This window comes from Trachurus trachurus (genome assembly GCF_905171665.1).
Source record: "Trachurus trachurus genome assembly, chromosome: 17".
NCBI lineage: Eukaryota > Metazoa > Chordata > Actinopteri > Carangiformes > Carangidae > Trachurus > Trachurus trachurus.
The window spans coordinates 29,080,083-29,098,693 of NC_139900.1; the positions used below are offsets into that span (position 1 = coordinate 29,080,083).

An 18,611-nucleotide genomic window follows, 5' to 3' on the forward strand; every position below is an offset into this window, starting at 1 on the left:
TGTTGTGGCGCTCCGTAGGCATAGTCCTTACCACAGCAGCCCAGGTTGCTACATGTGGTCCCCGTCTTTCTCTCCCCTGATTTGCTGTTCCCCTCTCCCAGAAACGAAAGTGAAGGGATCATTTTTTCCATAGTTTTATCATAGGCCTATTAATTCTGGGAAACAGGAATGTCATTAAGACATTTTTGTGTCAATCCATCACTTAAGTATAAAGACATTTCTCTGAATAAATGACAACTTTGCTCTGTTGGTGGTGCTACGGGAAAATTTGGTAGGTCACTTGTTCCTGGATGCTTCATTCTCTGCGAATCATGGATGTCTACACCAAACGTCACTGTAATCCTTCTCATAGCTGTTGAGATATCTGAGCCTGAACCAGATTGGTGCATGGACCAACATCTTGCTCCCTGTAACCAACTTCCAACAAATGTAGTTGTGGCAGGTCAAGGGTTGCTCTGCTCCACGCCCACTCAATCAGCACCACAGGTGCTTGATTGCGCATTGGTGCCACCTTGAACTACTGCGCTCCCTCGGGGCGCACTCTCTCTCTGGCGTTCACCTGGAAGGGCTCTGTTTGGCGTGCTCCGGTGGTCATTCTCAAGGTATGCGTGGGTGCTGCTACTTCATGCAACTTTATGGCACAGTATGGTGTGACAGCTGCCGTGATGTGTCACTTTCAGTGTCGTTGGCCGTGCTGGTTGGGTTGCAGCATTGTGAGGAGTTGGCGTCCGCTCTCTGTTGTCACCGCAGACTGTGACTGGTTCTGGGATGCTTAAGCTCTCTTCGTTCGGGTAAGTGTGCTCTCTTATTAATTTCTGTTGGCTGTAGTAGCCTTATGCTAAAAGCTGTTTGCCCTCTGCTCTCTGTCCTGCTGTAGCTGTTGAAGCCACAGCGGTTCCTCTGTTTCTCCTCCTGCGCTCTGTGTGAGGCTGCACTGCACGGCCCAGTGACGTGCACCACAGCGGCTATCCAAACGTAAACCATTCACGGCCTCCAGCCCTGGTGCAATCGCTCCGTCTTCTGCTTCGTCTTCCACGACGTCCTTTTCTCACAGTCCACTGTGAGCTCCTGTTGCGGCTGCTGTCGACGCAGCGCCGGACTCTCAGCCCCACCACAACTCTCGTTGGTTTGATTAATTTAGTTAGTTTGCTTATTTGGGTTAATTATTTAATTGGCTACTTATTTGGGTTTGTTCTTTATGGTTTTAATTATTTTGTTTTTTGATTAGTTTCTTTGTGGGTTTGGTTCCTTGTGGGCCAGCTGTTTAAAACAACATTTTTGTTTCTTAGTTAATTTATTTCCTTTTTGAGTTAACACTCCATCTTTATTTTGATTATTTGATTGTTTATTTCTTTTTTTGGGTTATTTGGTTACATAATTTCTTTTTTCTGATTTAGTTACCTAGCTGTGGGGTTGTCAGTGACTATACTACTCCTGGTCCCCACCCACAGCTGAATTTTGGTAAGAGTTGGTCCTCTTGTTGTTGTTTCTTTAAGTAAATTGTTTTTGATTATTTGTATTTGGGTTAAAATATTTAGTTTTCTGTATTCTTTTCTGTTGGTGTGCGTGGGTGTGAGTGTTGTGCGTGTGTGTGTTTTAGTATAGGCCTTCTGTTTTAATCTTTGCTACCTGTACAGTCTAAACTTTGAGTGTCCCTCCACATAATTTTGTTTCTTTTCTTTCCAGGACAGGAGCTGGTGCAGTGTGCGGCAGACTTCCCTGGTGGTGGTCCCATCTCACATCCCTTAATTTTTGCTGTGGCACATGGTGATTTGGTTTGTAGTATTTCTTTTGTGGTTTGAGTTGCTTTAGTCTGCCCGCCTCACTAACTTTAATCCTGTTCCTGTTTTGTTTAGTTTTCTCAAAATTGCTGTGGTATAACTGACACTCAGGTTGTGAAGGCATATGTGCTCCTTTTAACTCTAGTAAATTATTGTTAAATAAAAACAATTGGTATTTTTGGAAGTCTGTCTCATGTCCTCTATATAAATTGGTGTAACGAATCTGTGTGACCTACTGTAGTAGCCCCAGTACAGGGTTGAGTGTATTTCCTGGGGTGCAATTCCCCAGGTGGCGTTGTTGGACAACTTCCCCCTTCCTCCACGTTCCGCCACATAGTCATAAAGGACGAGCAATCTGACCGGACAGCTGGTAGCTGACTTATGGTCCACTGCACTTATAAAGAGCAGATGATAGGCTTTCCTGGCATGATGGTGGTACCCCAGAGGAAGATGCTGGTAACAAGCTGAAAGAGGATCCACAAAGAATGAGTGGCATGTACCGGGAGAATGAGCCCCCATGGATGGCACCAAGCCCACTGCTCTCCCCTCCTGTTTACTTGATTAAAGAGGACAGAGACCACATAGCACCGGACCGGGTTACACTCTGGTTCATGAGGCACTGCATAGTCACTGATTTTATCTGATTATTGACGGCACACAGTAAGGTGACTCTGAAACTTTCTCTTGCTTCATACCAGCTGCTCCTTATTTTTGACATGTTATCACAAGGGTCCCAGAAGCGTTGTCATTTTCCCAGCCAGCTACACCTCTTAGCTGCGATTGGCTGCTGTCTGAGAGAGTGGGTGTGGTCCATGTCTAGCCTCCCAAATTTCAGTCTCGTTGGATAGTGTGTAGTGTAGGAAGGCATGTTTGCAAGCCCCTCCCTGCTTCATACACTCTTTTACACACAAGCAACCCCAGCTTCTGTTATGGCAGCGGCTGCACATTGGCATTAACCAAACAGCCGCGGCATGCCACTCTCCCTGACAGCACCTCCCTGCCCTCTCAGGAGACAGGCAGACAGGCTGGTCTGAGCTGAGAACAGACTGTAGTGCACTGTCTAGCTTACACGCCCTCACATCAGCAAGATAAAGTGGAGGAACCTGCTGAACACATGTCGCAAGGTAAGCTTCTGATTTAATATTTATCTCATCACTCCAGTCAGTGGAGAACTGCTGGACTGGATAGTTAATCATATCCAAGATGCTGAATGTTGACCTTGAAAGTCTTCGATCTGGGACTGGCTGATCTAAATTCAGGGTCAGAAAAGCTTTTGACTCTAAAGTGGTTTAACAAATTGTGTGGAGTGGACCTCCGGGCCTGTGTCGCATACTAAACAGAGTGGTAAGGGAATTGCCTTTAAAGATTAAATGTTGAATTCTGTTTCGATTGTATTATATCTACATTTACACATGCTGTGCAGGAATGCACATTAAACAACACAAACACATATCCACGTGAACACACACCCAGGCAGCACACTTTCTATTTTAACCTTGCCATGTTAACATACCACAGCTTTCTTCCTCGCATGAAGCCACTGGCAGCTGTTTCATCCTATGAGCTTTGGCTCCACATACCACTCAGTGAGGCTTAGATGCCACAATGCAACACTGAGTCTGCTGTTATTGGAAAGAGACCAGGACAACTCCAGTTGTCCAAAATCCCAAGATGAAATACAAACATTTAAAAAGATCACAGGACTTGAGGGGTTTCTAGGAAGTCTTTATAGAGACAGTGAGTGAAAAATGTGAGTTTGACAGAAAAAAAGAGGAGATGCATAGATCAGGAAGGGAAAAGGAGCTCAAGTCCAAACAGTTGGCTTTGGTTTCTAAATCAACCCCCGAACAGAAGACAAGGTTCAGAGTTATGTGCTGGAAAAACCACAGTCTGTACAGCCAAAAAGTGGAGGAGAGGAATAATCTTTCCTGGAGAAACATGTAGGCTTAGAGTATAAACTGTACATCCAAATGAATAAGGATGCAAAGATCTCTGCTCTAGTTGGGTCTCAAGTGCGTTCATTATCTCAAATTTTAGTAGGCTAGTCAGTCTGTACAAAAAGTGGGAGGGTGAGAGGCCAAACAAACAGCTTGAGTTTACCCCATGTGAACTCATGAAATGAAAAACATATGAGTCTGAATTAATTAATTCCATAAGATGTAACAAGACTGTAGCAGCTCTGTGAAGCTGTACTTAGTGGTGCTTTGATCTGAACTCTAAACTCTCTTGGTGTGAACGCACAGTAATATTAGCATCCTAATGGGCTAGCAGTCACAACGCTAACATGCTGATGTATAGCAGGTATATCAACTATGCTCCCCTCATTTAGCTCGGTTTGTTTACATGCTAACGTGATAATTATAACAAAATAGAAACTGAGGCTGAAGGTAATATAATTTACTTTTCAGTTACAGGTGTATGTTTAAATGTTTACTTCATAATGGCACCAGATCAAAGGTTGCCAAATTCATCAGCTGATGAGGCAACTTGTGTCAGGGGAAGGCCTGGGGACCCTCAAAGGCCACTGAGATTCATCCTCTTGGGACGAAGGATGTGTGTACACACTATCAAATAGCTGTCTTGGTATTTCAGTCTGGATCAACTGATATTGCCATACCTAGAGACACCGTTGCCATGGCTAAAAATAACCATGACAACAAACCCTTGCTGTTACCATCAGCAACTAAACCAAATCTTAACAGCTATTATCTTAAATCTTAAATAATCCTTTTGTCCTTATCTGAGATTCAAGCATTTATCCTTGCTTCACGGGGAGGTCGCCTCCTGCTGTGTCATGAGTTCATATTTAATTTGTGGCTTTAGTAAAAAAAAAAAAAAAAATGCTGTGGACAGAGTTGTTGTGATTATATGAGGTTTATGCTGATGCAGGGAGGGCCTAAAGGTCTGTGTGAGGAGGAACACATCCACCCAGAGGAGGAGAGCAGCTGTTGTGGGAGCACTGAGATGAAAAGAGCTCAAAAAAGGCAAAATGGCGTCTCAAGAAACTAACACTTCCTCTGACTAAAATACAACAAGAACTGCGGCTGCATGCAAAGGAAACTTTGATTTCGTAAAAGCTCAACAAAAAAAAAAAAAACTTGACTCTGTGTCAAGTTCACCGTGTGCAGAGGTAGCCGTACTGTAGTGCTGTGTTTGGCAGGGGCCTGTTTGGGGTTAGGCGAATATTTTATGTTTCATTTCTTGGGTTTCCTGTGAGGTGGGCCTATTGCTCCAAGCATACACAATTAAAGCGTGTGCCACGGAAATGTGGAGAGACTAAGGCAATGACTCCTGGGAACGGCCTAACCGTAACTGTTCTATATTGTTTCCTCTGTGGTAACCTGGTCAGGAAGAAATGTATGAGTGTGTCTATATTCCTATTTAAAAAACATGTGGGATCTTGCAGTTTGGTCCTTTTGTTTGTCGGGCTGTAAATAGCCCCAAAAGTTAACATTTCTCTTTCTCAGTGCTATGCATACACATACAGCTACTGACAGTACTTAGCACCCAAGGACAGGCTTAAGAAACAGTGTGACATTTTTACAGAACTGGTCATTTAAGATTTAGATTGAGAAGATTTATACAAGTAGCTACACACGTTAAAGCAGAAGTAAGCGATCTGGTCGTTTTGGCTAACTTCCTGTCAGCCGATGGAGTTAGCAGTCCCCGCCCTCGTCCCTACGTCACCACATTCACGCGCATCCCTTGGCTGCACACACAGAGAGGGCCGCACCTTTATGCCGCTCTCTCTCCTCATTGGATAAAGGTTGTAGGATACAAGGAAAGTTTTCTCCTCGGCTTACAGCAGAGCAGAGTGACTGACAGACCCGTGTTTCAGACCAAACACTCTATGTAAGTGATTACCGTCGGAAGATATAACTATTTAAGACTTATACCTATTAACACAAATATTCCGCTTACTTCTGCTTTAATAGCAGGTGACAGTATCTAATTTTTCACTTCATAGAACAAATGTAAATGTATTTCCTGAACTCGAACCAGCCGCCTGCTCTCTGAGTCTGATGACAGCCAGCATTGAGATGTCTACAGTGACAGGTGCTCTGTGGCACAGCGCTGACTGTCAGAGGCAATGATGAATACAACTTCTACTTGTAGCAACATGAGGCTTTTTCCCCCCCTAATCTGAATGCCTCACCAGCTCTATGGAAATCTGTCGTGTTATCCTTCTGGTTCGTCCTTCTGCCTGGAGGACACTCCACTGAATTATCTTCTGGCTTGTAAAACGAACATGTCAGGGTCTTTTCTCTTGGCATGTACATTAGCTTTACACCCACGTGTAAGAGCTAAACTTAGACATTTCAGTTTGAGCGCTGAAAGATTCCTCTCAGCATTATAAAACCCTCCTGGTGATAACAACATACACAGAGTATCAAATTCAATGTAGTGAATGTAACATGTTGTATTAGGTTTCAGTGTATGCAGTAGAACATACAGAGGAAACTCGTTAGAAAAGATCAGTTTGGGGAAAACAGGATTGGTGTAATTATAATATTTTATAATACATTTTTTTTTAAATATAATACAAGACATATCATGAATTAAATAAGCTGTCAGCACCATGACTCTGTATTTCCATCGAACTGGAGTAAAAGAATGACAGTCTTATAAAAACAGATTCAGACAGCCAGAGATTCATATGTCATATAACCAATGGGAAATAAACCTTAAAGCAGAAGTAAGCGATCCGGTCGTTTTAGCTAACTTCCTGTCAGCCGATGGAGTTAGCAGTCCCCGCCCTCGTCCCTATTTATGCGCATCCCTTGGCTGCACACACAGAGAGGACCGCCCCTTTATGCCGTTCTCTCTCCTCATTGGATACAGGTTGTAGGATACAAGGAAAGTTTTCTCCTTGGCTTACAGCAGAGCAGAGTGACTGACAGACCCGTGTTTCAGACCAAACACTCTATGTAAGTGATTGCTGTCGGAAGATATAACTATTTAAGACTTATATTAACACAAACATTCCGCTTACTTCTGCTTTAAACCTTGTCAGTACAGGATACAAAAGTTTCATTAGCAAAACCACAAACACTGTGTCAGTCGCTACCCGTTCCAACATTACCATGAACCATCTGAATTCTGTAAAAAAAAAAATCCACATCTGAGTCTCAGTTTGACTGAGGCTCAAACATGCAACTGAGTGTATCTCATGTTTCCTCCAACACTCACCATCTTCACTGCTCCATCACCTGTCACCTGAACCTTGTCAGTCAGAGAGTGAGAGTTTACACGACAACACTGTGTCAGCCACAGTCTGTTACAAGCTACCAAACAACATTAACAAATAACTGCACTTATCGCCACAATACATTTTCTGGTCACCACTTTTGGTGACAATAAACTCTTCAAAAACTCCTGAGTCCAGGTCTGACTGAGGCTGAAACGTGTTTCTTAATCTTTCTGTTGTCTTCTCTGCTAACCCCTAGCACAGGGCCCAGATATTTTTTAATAAGAAAATACCGTAAACATAGATATGCGTACAGTCTCAGTTTTTGATTTATTTTTCCCCTTTAATTTTATGTAAAGCCATATTAACCCATATATTTATTTGAGTTTCAAAGAGGAACTAAAGTTGAGGACTGGGCTGCATATTTAGATTCTCTCAGCTCTTTATTTTGTTTTTCTGGCCCACACCTTGATTTTCCTGCTTCAGAACAGCAGTAAGTCAGCAGGGAGGTGGTGAGCACTGTGGGGAAATCCTAAACCAAACAGCCAGGACAAGAACAGATCTAAAATCAGAGTAAGACACAAATGGAAAATCAGAGTCAGGCACATCCAGTGTGTGGACTCACACACTGATGTTATACTAATTCTACCCAAAAAGCAAAATAAGGTGAAAGAGGAAACAATGTTTGCACACTGGTAAATGCTCCCCAAAGATTTGGAAGTTTAGTCCTGAAGAAGATTTGTTTAAATCAAAATGCTGACCTTCTGTTAATAAATGTTTACCGGTGTGGAAATATTTTTTTCTCTTTCACCGTATTTAAAAAAAATTGAAATTGAAATTGAAATTTGGTGCAACTGTCTGTATTTTCAATAATATTTGAACGCCCTGAATGACAAACTTGACCCATATGAAAGCTATCAGCAAAGGAGAGTAGGCCTACAGCTATGTGAGACATGATGAATCTTTGACTTTAATTACACATTACACACATTTATCTCAGCCTTCACGTCTTAGCTTGTGAAAATGTCTGTATCCCTGTCTGTAATTTTCAGATTTGTTGCTGTTTCTTGTTGGCCATCAGAGAGTGTGTGAATGACGGAAGATAAAATTCCCAGCAGGACCATTCGGTGGTGTTTGTCTGTTTACTGCATAGCTGACATTGTTTGGGGTTGTGGCTCAGTGGCTGCGGTGCCTCGAGAGGACAGAGAGCTGCCACAGAGGCTGGTGGTCAGGAGAAGGGAGGGCATGGGAGGGAGGAGGGAAGAGGTGAGGGTGGAAGGAGGGAGACATTGAGTGAGTTAGGGGAAGAAATAACTTCTCTCTGTTCATAACATAGACTATTAAAGAGAAAAAGGGAAAGTCAGCAGATTTAAAGTGCAGTAAGTGCCATATTTGGAAAAAATACAAAGACTGAAATGAAAGAGAGCAGAGTAAAAGACAGTTACAGTTAGATACAGTCCAGTAAAAGTAAAGCAAGAATCTGGGAAAAGACTGGAGATCTAGTAGGAGGCAAAGGGAGAGTAGGAAGGGAGGAAAGTATTGAGTCAGAACAATGGTTGTCTGTATTTATGTCTGTAGGAGTATATTTTGCCCTGCTGGCCATTGCTGCTGGGCGAAACTGTCTCAAGAGCTATTTTCAGCTCTAGTCCTGGATGGCAGGGTTGTAATCAAGTGAACATCAGGCCTGCTACTGTTGAATAATAGCTGCCTGATGCTTGGAAGAAATGAAGCAGTGAGCGTGTGAGAAAAGCAAAGATCACTGGGAGAAGAGGAGAATGAGAGGAAGAACGAGAGAGGGAGAGCACTTGAGAATAATTGGATGTTAGTGTCTTGTGCTCTGTGCTACATGAGGGGGGATGAATAAGAAGGAGATTGTGAATGGAGTACAAAAAAAGGACCATTACTGCTCCATCTGGTCATAAAATTTAGATTGGGTGTCCCACGAAAAATACCACAACCATACCTCAAGTGAGTGGCATTGCCAAAGTTTGTCAGTTGTGCCTCCAGAAATGAGGACTATGTCCATTATATTATTTGAAAACCACACAATAACCACTTACTACTTGTACAAAATGTCCTAACATGTATTTTTTATGTGTGTCTGGCTGGTTTAACTGGTTCTTCTCATTTTGATTTCATTTTATTTCATTTACCAGATTCCAATGGTCCTACCAGATAATGTGACAACAAACTGTTTGGAAAACTTAACAGAGATAAATGATGGAAGGACAAAATGGTAAAGAAAAAAAAAGTCCACAACATTACAACACAACAACATTATGGAATTTTACATTTTTTATTGGATACTAAATTTGTGTTTTAATGTTCACAGGAAATATCGCAGCTGATAAAACAACACAGAATGGAATCAAAGGGAAGCCCCCATACTCAGTGGAAACACCTTACGGTTTCCGACTTGACCTGGACTTCCTGAAGTATGTGGATGACATAGAGAAAGGCAACACCATCAAAAGAGTCCCAATCCAGCGTCGGAGCAAGGGTCCCCGGGCAAGCACTCTTCCCAGACTCCTCAACCCTTCTGCATGTGGCTACCGCCCAAACCTGTGGGGATCTACCGGAGCTCTTGGCCCCAGGTCCCGACTGTCGGACGTCCATCATCATGGTTATACCTCCTGGGCAAATGATCACAGATCGACTCTGTCTCCCACGGGGCTCAACTCCCTGGAAGAGATGGAGGCAAGAATCAAGGAGTTTGATGAGCAGCCTCTAGGTGAGCACATCAGACCTCATCTCCTCCGTGCCTCCAGTTTGCCTCTCACAGTATTACTGAGACAGGGCTCAGAGTCCACGGATGACCACAGCAGCCTCTGGAGTTCAAGAGATCACCTCGGAGGAAGGAACACCTCCTGTGAAGATGTTTTCCACTCCTCGGATAGCCCTCGACCCCAGGACTGCTCGGGGTTGCTGAGACGTCTGACCGAGGCCATTGAACGTGTTGGAGAGCTGGAGATGGAGGTGAGGGTCATACCGGAGCTCCGGGCTCAGATATGCATCCTCCAAGAGGAACGAGAAAGACTCCGCCTGGGCCTGAGTCCACATATCCATACACCTTCAATGAATGGAACCACTGACCCTCTTCCTTTGTCCCACTACAGCAATGTAGACAGCAAAAGGCCTCGGCATGAAAGTCATACCAGGTTTTCTAAAAATCATAGTGTCAGACAGGATGACTCTAATCCAAAACATGAGTGGAGAGCCAGTACAGATCTGGACGAGCTGTTGACAGTGACTTCCCTGCAGGCTAAGGTAGCTGTGCTGGAGCAGAAGCTCCATGAGACTGGCCTGGAGCTCCAGAGGGCCTTGGGTCTGCTGAGGGAACAACAGGAGGAGGGCAGAAGGAAAGACGAGAAGGTGGAACACCTTATCAAGAATCCTGGCATGTGGGTCCGGGCTGAGAGGGTGGTGGTAGACCAGGTTGGAAATGAGATGATGGTGAGATCCATTGAATCTGATTTTAAGAAAGCCCCTTCCTCAAGGAGCTCAGATGCATTTGGTGGAGCAAGAACTGTTTCCACAAATGGACAAAGGAGTCGACAACAAGACTCAGTATTTGATTTCATGTCAGCTGGAAGGAGTCCACCTCTATCTGGTGATTTTGGAGAGACTTTGAATGGGGACACAGCAGTGGCTGTCCACCACATTAAGAAGCTCAAAAGGCTCCTGGATCAGCAGTGGGAGTGTTTGTGTGCAGACAGTGAGTCAAGAGAGGAGGGTAAACCCTCAAAGCACCCAGATCCTAAGATAAACTCTCTACAGCAGGAGATGATGGGACTTGTTGATATCCTCACCTCCTACTACACCCAGCATGGAAACAATAATGAAGAAAGAACACAAGATAGAGGTACTGTCATCCACAGATACATGATATCAAGATTATCATTAAATCTCTTTTAGGGCAAACACACAGGGCTGAATTATGACGTCATTAGATTAGACTGTATAATCCACAAGACTCAACTGGAAGCAAATTATGTTACTGAAAAATGATTTGTGTCTCATACAGGCTTTCAGGCTTTTCTTCCCACAGACTATTTTGACCACGGTTGTTATAGTGAAGTAGCTGCACTGTAGAGAGGCAGTGCTCACACATTAAGACTAACTTGAATCGTAATAGTGTGGTTTGGACATGGTTTGGGAAAGAAGAAGTCAATCTGTTGGACAAAAGGGAGAACCTCAGAGCTGGACCTCCTCTCTTGACTTCATTCGTGTGAAGAAGTGATTTACATCACATTTAAATTATAAATCAGAAAAACTGGAAATCTTTTAGTTGACAACTTGTATTTAATTAAAGCACATGGTTGGTTGACTTGACTAGTTGACAGAAATGCTGGTTTTAAGTGTTTCTGAGCTGCTGCTACTTTGTTTTAGAGTTTTTCCCATTTGAATGGTCATATTTTCCAGCATGCTGAAAGCTGAAACACCAGATGTGAGTCTCTGAGGAGTGTAGTCAACACACGTCCCTTTAAAAACAAGTGATTTATGTTTCCTTAGTGTATGGTCTGAAGATAAAGCTTATATTACAAAAACTGCAAACAATACGGATAGAAAAAGGCTATCACAGGTATCATTATTTTAAGTTTTGAAATCCAACCTGTACTTTTAAAACCTTACTATCAACCTTAAATATTTACCAGTCAGGAATGCCATTAAGAAACAGGGGATGACGTGTTATCATTGTTTTATATGAGCCTGAAAGAATTGAATAGAGACTTAGCATGAAATGAGCCACTAAGCTCTATATAGAGCTGGTCCTATGCACAGAGTTCCAGTTAAATGTTGAAGTGAAATAGGAACCATCTCCTCTAGTCAATGCTAACAGCTGTGTCAACACAGGAATGAGAGCTTGATGAGTAGATGAGTTGTTGAAAAAAAATCCTCATTTGATTTCAACGAAGAAATACCATATATGTCTTCAAAAGGTAGGGACATTTGTTTGAAGTCGTATTCTCACATTTGTTTCATGGTACAGAAGTCCTGTCAAAATCAAGTGTGTTTGGTGAAACATTAAAGTTAATAAAGTAATTTGAACACTGTTTGCTTTAGAAAAGCTGACATCATTAAGTTCCTCTGTCAAATTCAGATCCACAATGTACTTATTAGGTGTAAAAGTAATGGAATTTGTTGGTTTGTTTTTTTTGTAGCCATAGTGTTTATAACTCTTGACAAGTAGGTGACCGACAGTTTTTGTGAAGAAACTGTGGCGTCCAAAAGAATTCTGTCAAAATGTTGTTGTTCAGCTGTGTTGATATTTCATCATCATCATTCTCTGTGTCTGTCTCTCTCCCTACAGCCTCTAAATCCATCACCAAGCCAGATGGATGTGGCCAGACGTCAAAAAAACAACTTTCAGGGGGTGTTAATGAAGGGTTAGTAAATAACTCTCTCTGACCTTAAAAGCAATGATTATCGGTTAGTGACTGTATTTGAGGTTCTTTAAGCGACTTTTCTGACTGAGGAAAACATCATAATTTAAATCTGAAAGATGAATACCAGTCATTTTAAAGCCTGGACTCCCATATCTTAGCAGGGTCATAGAGAACATTTGCCATTTTCCAAAGCCTCAAACAAGGATTTATTTTAATGGTAAAATAGTTGGACTAGTCTGTTTTCTAGCCCAGTTTTTATTCTAGTTGTGACAATCTGATGAATTGTCTTTCTTTTTTAAAACGAGGAAGCACTTTTTGTTTTGACTTTTGTCCAGCCTTTGATGCTCTAAAAAGATTGGATTCAAAGTATTGACTGAAATATTCTAGCCATAAATAATGCATCAGAGATCTCATCCAAGACTCTCGTTCCCGAATGAGCCACATGAGACATTGCAGGGGAAAATGGTTGATTGGCTTTCATGTTGATTCCTGATGCTGTAAATTTCAACTTTCAAACGAGTTTGAGGTTTTGAGGGGATTTAGTCAACTTTTTAGTTCCTCAGAGTCAGTGTTTCAGAGATCCAAGACTTTAGTGCTGACAATGACATGACACGTTTATTTTCCTGCCTCATTTTCATTTCTTTTAAAGATGTAAAGCAAGTAGAAATCTACTCGGGCAGGACGGTGTGAAGCGGAGTGTTCATGGTGATTGGGAGCAGAAGGAGAGCAGCAGCAGCCCTGGAGAGATGGCTGCTGCCCAGGTGGATGCAGACCCAGGGAAGAGGCGGATGGAGGGAGTGTGGCAAATTAACCCCGACAGACAGATGATATCTGGGGGTACAGGATCAGGGACAGATGGAGGAGTGGTGTCTGTAGAAGCTGAGGCTTCAGAGAAAATGGCCAAAGCAAAACCAAAGCCCCCAGGAGAACAGATGGAGAGGTACCCTGGCTCAGAAACAACCACAGGGGGCAGGTGAGAGCACCATAACAAATGCCTTGGAAAATGTAAATGTGCTGTTTACCCTGAGGGGAGCACTTTCAATGATACATTTGTGGAATATGGGAATATATTCCTACATGTAATGCTGTGAGGGAAGATTCTCCTTATTGTTTCTTTGTATCCTACATCAGACATGCATGATCTTTTTATCTTTCAGGGAGACTGTGAGTGCAGATTTCATGGCTGCTTGTCAGTTCCTTAGTGACCACATGGACAGCATGGATAACCCCAGTGATGATGTGGTATGTAACTCTGATTCAACCCTCAGAAACTCATGAAGGTGTTTACAGGAAGTTAATTTGAATGTTATGCTGAATAAGGATATTCCTCATCTTAATGGATTCTATATGATTTAAAAGCCTAAAGTTGATATCAACAATAGTTATTTCTGATATGAAAAGCAGCATTGAAGTCACAGAGTCATTAAAGCTCTAAAGCTCCTCTCAGCTCAGAGCAGTTTAGCATCTTTTAGTTCACTGTCTTGTTGGAGGGGTGTGAAATAGGCCAGAGAAGAATCTATCACATTTGGGGGAAGATCCTGTTCAATAATTATGAATTTGAATTTTTACTCTGAAGACTGATTGTTTGATACAGGCCACTGTGTTCTCTGATCCAGCTGCATTTAATGCGAAAGCTCTAATAAACTGTATGCAATGTGTGCAGAACTAAACATTGTAGCTGACGACAATTTCAAAGGCATGATGAATATAGCCTTTTGCATTAAGAGTAAGATATTTGGTGGGGGAGAGTGAATATTGGACTGGGTGAACAGAAACACCACATTACCACTACAGTAAATGAAAGCTTAAGTTGCTACGTGCTTTTAGATGTAAAGTAGGCATTTGTGGACATGTTTGTCTACAGAACACAATGTTAACACACCTTTAAGGCAAACAGATCAATTTACAAGGCTTTAAAGTGTGTCAAATCAGTGTCAGAGTCATCCTTCCTTCCTTCTTGCCTGTTTTCCAGAGAAAAGCCCTGGTCATGTTGTTTCAACACTGGTTCAGTGCGGCAGCAGAAGAGGCTTCAGTGGCCAGCAAGGTGGCTGTGTACCTGAAAGAGGTGAAGAAAGCCACACCTTCGCTGCTGGCATTCCTCATCAACCTGGCAGACGACAATGGCAACACAGTGCTGCACTACAGTGTGTCCCACTGCAACTACAGCATCGTCAGCCTGCTCCTAGACACAGGTAATGGCACTAGTGTGATCAGAGTCACTGCACAAAGATCAGCTGTCTTGGAAACATTAAACATGTTGATATTTCCTTTGCACCACCAGGTGTGAGTGATGTGAACCTTCAGAACAACGCTGGCTACACAGCGGTGATGCTGGCCTCGCTGACGGCCCCTGATGGCCCAGGTGGCATGGAGGTGGTCCGCAAGATAATGGAGCTGGGCAACATTAACATTCGCTCCAGCCAGGTAGTGCAAACAAGGAGAAATTACGCAAGTGGAGCTTGATTCCCAGCAGCAACAATCTAGTGCAATATCTAAGGGTCAATCTACTGATTTTATACATGAATATCAGTTTACGGGTGATAATGAGTACAGAACAGTTGTATAATATTTTAGCTCTGAAGGGAGCTTTTCTACGCAGATAAAATCAAATTAGACTTGAGTCAGGCTTGAAGCGGTAAATGATATAGGAATTTAACAGGCATGGAGGGTCTAATACACTATTACATTGGATTATGGGAAACACAAGAGACATTAGAGACTAGAAATCACAAATATTTGGCATCTTCTATTTGGCATCTTCTATTATTCTCTGCTTACATTGTCTCCTGTGACTTCCCAAGCTTAATGAGAGTGCAAAACTAAGTTGTTAGCATGCTCTAAGAGCTCCTTTAACAAGAACTGAGCTCTAAATTTTGTGTCTCTGTCCCATCGTCTCTCCCTCTCTGTACAGACTGGCCAAACAGCGCTGCACTTAGCGGTGAGACACGGCCGCGTTGTGATGGTTCGCCTGTTGCTGAGCTGCGGAGCCGACACAAATGTTCAGGACAGCCAGGGAACCACGGCCCTGATGTTCGCGTCTGAGAGAGGCCACACACACATCGCAAGGCTGCTGCTAGAGAGGAGCCAGTGTGACCTCACCCTCACTGACAAGGTGATCCTGCAGCAAACAAGTCCCATTATCAGCTTTTCATTTGATAAGAGAATATACAGTTTTAACTGCTACCAGTGTGAGATATAGGCAGTTGTTTGTGGTCATCATACCAAAAGAAAAACTGTTAACTGGACAATATTTTTTTTCAAATTCTACAGGCATCACTCCTGGTAATTAAATTTCATACTTGAAATAATGACTCCAACTCCATTTATCATATGAAATCCTGTTATATCTGTTTAAAAAATGGCATATGTCCCTTTCTATTCGCATAACTAAACACAAAAAGGAGCTTAGATGTGTGAAAGCTTGAATGTTTTGACTCGTGCTGTGTGGACGTGGGTGGACTGACAGTCTGGATGCAGCAGAATAGAGCTTCCCCAGGATTAATCAGGGCTACAGGAAGACAAATCTCCCTGGGCTGAGATGAGCTAATCCGCCAACAGTACCTTATCTGCCAGTCTGGAGCGAGTGGAAGCAGGGAAGAGAGCATGCATATGTATTTTCTACTTTTGACACAGCCTGCCTTTATAGCAGAGTTTAAGAGATGAAAAAAAAAAAATCAGCAGGTGTCCTATCGCAACCCTACAAAGTGTTTCACCTTGACACAAACCCAGATTGATTACACCAATTAAACTCTCATGAAATTAATTCTTAACCCATTTGTCTTTTGAACTAAAAATGCAAACTTGCTTTTAAATTTGCTATTTAATCTGTCCTTTGGGAGGCACAATTCTGCAGCTGGAAAATAGTCATATGCTATGCCAGTGGCTCTGTGAAGCTACACTTGAGCTAAATGCCAATGCCAATGTGATAATGACACTGAAGTTTAGTAAATATGTTTACTTTCTTCACCACAATGGTTACATTTGTCAAACTTGTGGTGGTGTCAGAGGAAAAGTCAGGGGGTGGACAAAGTTCATCCTCTGGGGATTGTGAATTTCTTCAAGTAAATTTATTAAGTCTAGTAACCATTACCTGGAACATTTATGATAACATGGCTAAAATTACATGTCTTTCTTTCTGTCCTCCAGCGTGGTCAGACTGCGCTCTCTGTCGCCATGCGAGGTTCCCACACGGACACGGCCGCCCTCCTGCAGGCCCACGCTAAAGCTCGAGCTCAGTAGTGCTGGAAAACTGGAAAAAGAATCAGCAGACGTATGATCCTCTTTTCTGTGTGAGGTTTAAGTTTGGCGCTCTGTGCTTCGATTAAGCTGTTTGTTCCAAGTTATTGTTTTTGAATCCTTTTTTGAGATGGGATGACATCATTTCAACAAAACTATGTCACCACAAGCGGTTGAAGCTTTAGATGAGTGTTTGGCACCATTGCCGGAGAAATCAATGTACAGTTGTCTGTTGTCTTTACTGTTGAAGTTTATAGTTTAGATCTGATCTTTGCACACCCAAGCAGCAGCTTCACTCAACAACTATGCAATGAAAAAATATATTTATTTTATGTTTATTGTATTGCCAAGTATTGCTATTTGCATTGTTGCAGCAGCTCAGCACTTTTAAAAAGAAATAAAATATGTAAAATATATCAAGTAATGCAAAGTACTTTCTTTGATGCTGCATGAAAGACAGACAAATCTAAATCAACCTGTTGATTTCACTCATTAATGATTTCTATCATGATGTTCACAATGTTTGTTTTTAATAAAAAATATGACTGAAAACTGTTGCCATTGTGTTGATTCAACCAAGGTAAGTTTACACATTGCAATGAAAACCCAGTGGTCAGCTTTGTTGCTGTAGTAACAAGCCCAACCAGCAGATGGCGTAGCTCCTCCATTCCAGCATCACTATTGTGAGTCAAATACAATAACACACAGAAAGCAACAATATACAAAAATCTGGAATTCTAAAATGAGCATATCCAAGGGATTAGATCTAATCCCTTTCAAGTGTGACAGACAATTATAAACATGACACCCACCAAAATGCTCTAATTCCACTGTGAGCGGGGACACAATGAGATTCACCTGCAATCCAGCTGTGGAACGGCCCAGTCAGGCATGAAAGCAGATGTGCTGCAAGTGGCCCCTTTGTTCCTCCAGCCCACGGGGGCACGGTAAGGGGCGACGGTGCTGTAGTCTCGCAGCAAGGATTTGAGATTACGTTTGTGAGATAAAACAAAAGGATTGAGAGTAGAGACTGGCAGGAGGCTGGATTTGTGACGGACAGAGCAAAGCCACCTCATTTCCCCTGAGGATTTTTTCCAGCCTGGCTGACTGACTGCCCTGCTGCTGTAATGACCCTGAGCAAATATAGGGCGAGAGATGGAGTCAGCTCCTTTACTATCAGTCAAGTGTCAAAGATATTAGCAACGCATATTATTTTATCAAATGGCATAAGTACTGAAATCTGTTTTTGTTTTATTGCATAAAACACTGTGTTTAAAATCGAGGATCAACGTTGATGAACTATAGATTTAAATCTTTTTGACTGTACGTATTCATGTCTGTACAGGCCCCTGTGCTGCCTCCACACATATATATTGTTGATGTAAACACACCATCCCCCACACAGACAGGCCTTCACACCACAATGAATCAAGGTGTACATCATATGTGGACCAGTGAATATCTGTGACACCTCTTTTGTCTGCTACAGGCACCACAAAACATTACATTGTATCCGAATGCAGCAACAAAGAAGATGAGTCTTATGGCATTTGCCCTACTTCACTAATAATGTTAATGGGTTTGCTTTATCTGATACTGTTGTTCTGTCTGCTGATGGATCACTTTGTCTGGATGGATGTAAAACAAATCTCAGTGAGTGTGGTTTACAAAGGGAGAAGCATGTTGTGTTCTGCTACAAAGAGTGACTAGATTTTGAATTGAGCCAATAACCCATTTTCCCTCTGACAAATAAAAATGTGGAATCATAAGAAATAAAACACACTTTTCTCAATTTAACATAAGCAGGAATCTTGCTGCAGTGGTCTTGGTAGCTCAGAACATGCTTCTTAGCAGATCAACCTTTAAGGAGCTTTATACAACAGTTAGTTCCGACCGGTCCCAACCGAGCAATTTGATTGGACAACGAGACATTCCATAGTGCTGATATACAGTACAACAGCACTGGGACTTTTCACAGACATAATCACTCCGCTGTTCAGCAGGAGCTAAGTCAGAGCC

General features: G+C 42.4%; 1 protein-coding gene and 1 long non-coding RNA gene across 2 annotated transcripts; both read left to right on the forward strand.

The window, feature by feature from the left end:
- The first annotated feature begins 593 nt into the window (after nucleotides 1-593).
- On the forward strand, nucleotides 594-1,852 carry LOC311001188. Its single transcript, XR_014596144.1, has 3 exons — nucleotides 594-791; nucleotides 878-1,461; nucleotides 1,687-1,852. It is a non-coding gene; the product is annotated as an uncharacterized lncRNA (long non-coding RNA).
- A 692-nt stretch (nucleotides 1,853-2,544) lies between these two features.
- Nucleotides 2,545-17,075, forward strand: LOC311000916 (KN motif and ankyrin repeat domain-containing protein 4-like). Its single transcript, XM_083991821.1, has 10 exons — nucleotides 2,545-2,905; nucleotides 9,126-9,205; nucleotides 9,302-10,831; nucleotides 12,281-12,356; nucleotides 13,006-13,329; nucleotides 13,514-13,598; nucleotides 14,329-14,548; nucleotides 14,638-14,780; nucleotides 15,268-15,468; nucleotides 16,503-17,075. The coding sequence occupies exons 2-10, from the start codon at nucleotides 9,187-9,189 to the stop codon at nucleotides 16,593-16,595; spliced, it is 2,691 nt and encodes an 896-aa protein (XP_083847947.1). The 5' UTR covers nucleotides 2,545-2,905; nucleotides 9,126-9,186; the 3' UTR covers nucleotides 16,596-17,075.
- Nucleotides 17,076-18,611: the final 1,536 nt, after the last annotated feature.

What these genes read in the sequence shown, in the direction of transcription:
- LOC311000916 (XM_083991821.1), top strand. An exon ending in GAAACAACCACAGGGGGCAG is followed by an intron (nt 13,330 to 13,513) that starts GTGAGAGCACCA and finishes TTTATCTTTCAG; the next exon opens with GGAGACTGTGAGTGCAGATT. An exon ending in ATAACCCCAGTGATGATGTG is followed by an intron (nt 13,599 to 14,328) that starts GTATGTAACTCT and finishes CCTGTTTTCCAG; the next exon opens with AGAAAAGCCCTGGTCATGTT.